The sequence below is a fragment of the Eriocheir sinensis genome, chromosome 19 (assembly GCF_024679095.1).
Source record: "Eriocheir sinensis breed Jianghai 21 chromosome 19, ASM2467909v1, whole genome shotgun sequence".
Taxonomy (NCBI): domain Eukaryota; kingdom Metazoa; phylum Arthropoda; class Malacostraca; order Decapoda; family Varunidae; genus Eriocheir; species Eriocheir sinensis.
Genome location: NC_066527.1, coordinates 14,363,521 through 14,370,010, shown reverse-complemented (window position 1 = coordinate 14,370,010; position 6,490 = coordinate 14,363,521). Strand labels below are relative to the sequence as shown.

The 6,490-nt window shown below is 45.7% G+C and overlaps 1 protein-coding gene across 1 annotated transcript in view; it reads left to right on the top strand.

Moving 5' to 3' along the window:
• The window catches only part of LOC127000750 (pancreatic triacylglycerol lipase-like), a 35,609-nt gene extending 32,834 nt beyond the window's left edge, over window positions 1–2,775 (top strand). Inside the window, exons 7-8 of the mRNA XM_050864779.1 lie at window positions 1,380–1,586; window positions 2,442–2,775. Of these exons, the coding sequence (XP_050720736.1) occupies window positions 1,380–1,586; window positions 2,442–2,583 (349 nt within the window). The 3' untranslated portion in view covers window positions 2,584–2,775. The remainder of the gene's footprint in view (window positions 1–1,379; window positions 1,587–2,441) is intronic.
• The last annotated feature ends 3,715 nt before the right edge of the window (window positions 2,776–6,490 follow it).

The window sequence follows — 6,490 nt, the reverse complement described above, 5'->3', positions numbered from 1 at the left end:
CTCTCTCTCTCTCTCTCTCTCTCTCTCTCTCTCTCTCTCTCTCTCTCTCTCTCTCTCTCTCTCTCTCTCTCTCTCTCTCTCTCTCTCTCTCTCTCTCTCTCTCTCTCTCTCTTTTTTCTCTCTTTCACCTATTCCTCTTCCTTCTTTATCTCATCTCCCTCTCTCTCTTCATCCCTCGCTCCTACCTGTTCCTCCTCGTTTTCCTCCTTCCTCCCTTGCTAATCCCCAAGTCAGACACAGGTGTTCACTCGCGGTCTACCATCGGTCTACCGCCGGTCTGCCGCCGGTCTGCCGTGGGTGTCGGCGGTTGACCGCCGGTCGACCGGCGACATTTTTCGACACCGCCGGTCTACCGGGCGCATCCCCGATATCTTTGAAAAATTTAAGGGGCTCTCACACATTCCTGGTCCCGGCCGCGACCGTCCCCGATGACTCCCGATAAGCCGATCGGGGCCGGACCGCCGACAAAATAGGCAATAATCCCCGGACCGGCGGCTTACCGCCGGTCTGCCTGCAATAGACCGGCGGCTTACCGCCGGTAAGCCGGCGGTTTACCGGCGGTTGACCGGCGACCATATACGATTTTCGATTTCTCCGACCGGCGACTGCAGCAGGTCAGTCGGCGGTCGACCGCCGGCCTACCGGCGGCAGACCTGCGGCACATCGACGAGCAAACACTTTCGTTGCCACACTCAGTTGGAAGGGTGTATAAACGCCCGTTCAGGTGTTTTGATCATTCGTGAGTTTGACATCGCAATTGCTTTCCTCAGCTCTCGTGAACGCGAAATTGAACTCCTGAAATTATATTTATTATGAATATAATAAACAGCTTCATACCTAAATTCATTCGTGTGCATAAATCTCTCTCTCTCTCTCTCTCTCTCTCTCTCTTCTTTCCTTTTATCCCTTTCCTTTTATCTTTCTTCCTCTCCTCGTTTTATCAAGGCTGGGTGTCAGGGAGGGTTCATGGGCTCTGGGCCGCGTGTTAACCGAATCAAAGACTCTTTTCGGCTATTCCTACTGTCCTTTGAGCCATTTAGCCCTTGAGCTGCCTCCTTTACTGTAGAAAAAAAGACATCTAGGTAAAGTTTGCAGTTCTTGAGGAGACCAAACCCAAACAAACCAGTCCAAAAGAAACATAACCCCATCCACGTGACTCCAAAATTTCCCAGCCACTCCATCTTCTCTCCCTCTCTCCCTTTACTGTAGAAAAAAGACCTCTAGGTAAAGTTTGCAGTTCTTGAGGATACCAAACCAAAACAAACCAGTCCAAAGCAAACATAACCCCATCCACTCTCTTTCTCCCTCTTTCCCCCCCGATCCTGAATCCCTGGCATGACCCCCTGACCCCCCCCTGACCCTTCCCCTCCCCCCTGCAGCGAGCATGAGCGGTTCGAGCACGGCCAGCCCAAGTACTTCATGTTCAAGAGCACCACCGACCTGTCCCGCGTGATCCGTGTGGTGGCTGAGTGGCACTATGACGACACCCTGACCAACATCGGGTCCTACTGCTGGATGCTGCTCTGTAACCGCGCCCTCTACGTCCGCTCCATCCAGATCGCGCCCATGGACTACTACCCGCAGACGTAAGTGTTAATTGAGACTGTTGTTATTGGTGCTAATAGAGTTGGTGTTGTTCCTTCTCCGTCTCCTCCTCCTTCAACTCTTCTTGCTATTACTGCTGCTACTACTACTACCACTACTACTACTACTGCTGTTGCTACTAATACTAATGTTATTTTTGGGTATTACTTTTTTTGTACGGGAAAAGGTAAGGTCATTTGAGAGAAAGAGAAGGGTTAATTTTGCGAAGTTGGTATTACTTTTATTATTTTTGTTTTTATTAGTCGCAGTAGTAGTGGTGGTGGTGGTGATGGTGGTAGTAGTAGTAGTAGTAGTAGTCATAGTAATAGTAGTAGTAGTAGTAGCAGTAGTCATAGTAATAGTAGTAGTAGTAGTAGTAGTAGTAGTAGTAGTAGTAGTAGTAGTATATCTCTAACTACCTACCCACTTACCTGCCTATCTACTTATCTACTAACCTATCTACTTACATACCTACTTACCTACCTACCTACCTACCTAACCTCCCATCCACGAACCCCTTCCCTACCCTCTACCCTTCTTACTAACCTTCCCTTTCTACTAACCCTCCACTTCCTACTAACCCTCCCCTTCCTACTAACCCTCCCCTTCCTACTAACCCTCCCCTTCGTACTAACCCTCCCCTTCCTACTAACCCTCCCCTTTGTACTAACCCTCCCCTTCCTACTAACCCTCCCCTTCGTACTAACCCTCCCCTTCCTACTAACCCTCCCCTTCCTACTAACCCTCCCCTTCGTACTAACCCTCCCCTTCGTACTAACCCTCCCCTTCCTACTAACCCTCCCCTTCGTACTAACCCTCCCCTTCGTACTAACCCTCCCCTTCCTATTAACCCGCAGTGCCTTCCTGGACCACAGCCGCGTCCTGTGTAAGGTGAACAGCGACTACCTCGAGATCAAATCCGGCGACACGGCGAATTTGGACTACGATGAGTCTTGCGTCTTCTCCGTGTCGAACAGAGAGGCCACCTTGACGCCCTGACCCAGCTGCTTGACACACGGGAACGCTGCTGGCCTGGGCGGGGCTGAGGTGTTGGTAGCGGCGCCGAAGCCTAGGCCAGTGGGAGAGGGCAGGCATTCGAATAAGGGCGTGTTCGTTTCTCTGCGTCCAGATAAGAAGTTTTTGTTGTTTTTGATGTTTTGCAGCACGAAAACAATAAAAAGTCTGAGCTATCGATGTATTTATGTTTTTCTTTCTTATTGATTGTAAAATCGTAAATAATGGAGTTTTGTGATTCAAAGAAGATACTGTATGTCTTTTTTTTATATGAACAGTGCGATCAGAGGTAACGGATCTTTGTGGTTTAGGGGGAGATGTCCGATGAACTGGTCTTTTTTTCATGCTTGTGCTTGTGTTTATGCTGTGAGTGGAAGTAAAAGTGAAGAAAGGCTCAGTGACTTAGACAAATCAGCTGATTTTATTTATTTATTTGATTATTATTATATTTTTACTTTGGCTTATAGCGCCGGTAGACTTCCATGATGGGCCATGGTGTTCTGCCCCAGACCGTTAGTATTGTTGCTGTTGTTAAAGTTTTACTCCCTCCTAATAGGGGGGAGGGGAGCACGGGCCTTTGCCAATGGCGGCCCGTAACAGGGTACCGACAGACCAACTCTATCGGCTTGCGCCAGCCGAGCTGACAAAGTCGGTCTCTCGACGAGGACTGGCATGTCTCTGGGCCGTTAGTGACGCAGGCAAGTGTTTTATAGTTGTTCTGTGCCATGGTGCAGTGGTTGGCGTGCCTAGCTAAGAATTCGCGTGCCCGTGTTCGATACCCGACTCGGGCAGCAAGCGTGCAACTCACCTAACTTTCCATCAGCCCTTCGGAGCTGGTCGATAAATGAGTACCTGGGGAAACCTGGGGAAAGTAAACGGTGATAACCCGGATGTCACACTGGCCCTGGGGTGATGGGTTCATACCCACCACAGGCTCAAGGGCCAGTGCGACGGAGATGAGCACCATGGCCACGCCCATCTAAAGCGTATGGACCCAACTTTACCTTACCATCTTTCTTGGCTCTTGTTGTTCGCCGGAGCTTCACCGGTTCCCGAAGTTGTTTATATTCACTTATTTTATTCCCTATTGGTTTAGAGGAAGTGAATGATGGAGTTTTGTTGGATTAATAGAAAAATCAGTTGGAGTTGTGACTACTGCTTATATTAATTACTATAAAGGACAATGCTGAATGCTGAGTGTAAACTGAATTGAAGAAAAAGTTCAGAGAGTAAGTAAATAATGGAGTTCAGTTGATTATAAATGGAAAATCAGATGGAGAGGCAGTTACGGTTTATGTTAGTGGTGGTAATGCTGAAGGCTGTTAGCGAGAGTAAAGCTGAAGAAAACTGAACAATAAACACTTTTGTAAATAATACCTGCAGTGGTGGTGTAAGAGGAGGAAGCTCTTAGTAAAGTCTTCGCTAGTATATTAATTACTCTCCTAAGAATCAGAAGGAACCCCTCCGCCTTACAACCACTACCGAGATACGAAAATACGAAACACAAAATACGAATACGATAAAAGGAAAACGATAAAGGTGACTTGGTATTGTTTCGTTATTTCGTTACTGACGCCGGAACGTGAACACAGACAAAAAAAAAAAGAAGAAAAAAAGAAAAGAAAAGAAAAACACAATATCTAGCAGGAAATAAGAGAGTGAGAGAGAGAGAGAGAGAGAGAGAGAGAGAGAGAGAGAGAGAGAGAGAGAGAGAGAGAGAGAGAGAGAGAGAGAGAGAGAGAGAGAACACAAACATGACCATAACGCGAAGAGACACAGCTACAGAACGCGAATAAAATGTTTAGTTAATGAAATACAATATTTAGCAGCCTGGAAATGAAGAGAGGAACGGAGATATATATTAAAGAAAGAAATAGATGAGACCAATTAAACGCAAAGCTACATAAAACAAATAAATGGGTAGAGAATGCAATAGAGCGAAATGACATAGAAGTAAATAATAGGTTAGAGACTGAACGATAACGAAATGAAATAGGAATAAAGAGAAAACAGAGATATTAAGGGAAAGAAATAGATGGGAGGAATTTAACACAGAAGACGATAAGAGAGACACATCTACATAAAACAAATAAAGTGGTTGAGAATGAAAAAGAGCGAAATGAAATGGAAATAAAGAGAGGAACAGATATTAAAGAAAGGAAATAAGTGGGGGAAATTAAACGCAGAAGACGATAAGCTAAGAGAGAGAGAGAGAGAGAGAGAGAGAGAGAGAGAGAGATACACGAAACAAATAAAATGGTAGAAAATGAAATAGAACGAAATGAGATGGAAATAAATAGAGGAACAGGGATATTAAAGAAGGAAAATAAATGGGAGAAATCAAACGCAGAAGACTATAAGATAAGAAAAATAGAGATACACGAAACAAATAAAATGTAGATAATGAAATAAAGCGAAATGAAATGGAAATAAATAGAGGAACAGGGATATTAAAAAAAGAGAAATAAATGGGAGAAATTAAACGCAGAGGACGATAAGATAAGAGAAATAGAGCTACACAAAAGAAAGGTTGGTGAATAAAATACAACAAAATGAAATGTAAATAGAGGAACAGATATTAAACAAAGGAATAGATGGGACCAATTAAACGCAGGAAACAAAAAGGAGATAAAGCTCCACAAAACGATTAAGTGGTTAGAGAATAAAATACAGCAAAATACAATGGAGATAAAGAGAGGTACGGGTATTAATGAAAGGAAATAAACGGAACCAATTGAGCGCAGGAATAGAAATGTGAGGTAAAAGTAATAGGCCAGTGCAACGTTAAACCCGGTAGCAGTGATGGGCCAAATTTGTGGCTTTACCGTATACCAGCGATGGGCCAAATTTGTGGCTTTACCGTATACCAGCGATGGGCCAAATTTGTGGCTTTACCGTATACCAGCGATGGGCCAAATTTGTGGCTTTACCGTATACCAGCGATGGGCCAAATTTGTGGCTTTACCGCATACCAGCGATGGGCCAAATTTGTGGCTTTACCGTATACCAGCGATGGGCCAAATTTGTGGCTTTACCGTACACCAGCGATGGGCCAAATTTGTGGCTTTACCGTTTACCAGCGATGGGCCAAATTTGTGGCTTTACCGTATACCAGCGATGGGCCAAATTTGTGGCTTTACCGTAAACCAGCGATGGGCCAAATTTGTGGCTTTACCGTAAACCAGCGATGGGCCAAATTTGTGGCTTTACCGTAAACCAGCGATGGGCCAAATTTGTGGCTTTACCGCATACCAGCGATGGGCCAAATTTGTGGCTTTACCGCATACCAGCGATGGGCCAAATTTGTGGCTTTACCGTATACCAGCGATGGGCCAAATTTGTGGCTTTACCGCATACCAGCGATGGGCCAAATTTGTGGCTTTACCGCATACCAGCGATGGGCCAAATTTGTGGCTTTACCGTATACCAGCGATGGGCCAAATTTGTGGCTTTACCGCATACCAGCGATGGGCCAAATTTGTGGCTTTACCGTATACCAGCGATGGGCCAAATTTGTGGCTTTACCGCATACCAGCGATGGGCCAAATTTGTGGCTTTACCGCATACCAGCGATGGGCCAAATTTGTGGCTTTACCGCATACCAGCGATGGGCCAAATTTGTGGCTTTATCGTATACCAGCGATGGGCCAAATTTGTGGCTTTACCGTAAACCAGCGATGGGCCAAATTTGTGGCTTTACCGTATACCAGCGATGGGCCAAATTTGTGGCTTTATCGTATACCAGCGATGGGCCAAATTTGTGGCTTTACCGTATACCAGCGATGGGCCAAATTTGTGGCTTTACCGTATACCAGCGATGGGCCAAATTTGTGGCTTTACCGTATACCAGCGATGGGCCAAATTTGTGGCTTTACCGTACACCAGCGATGGG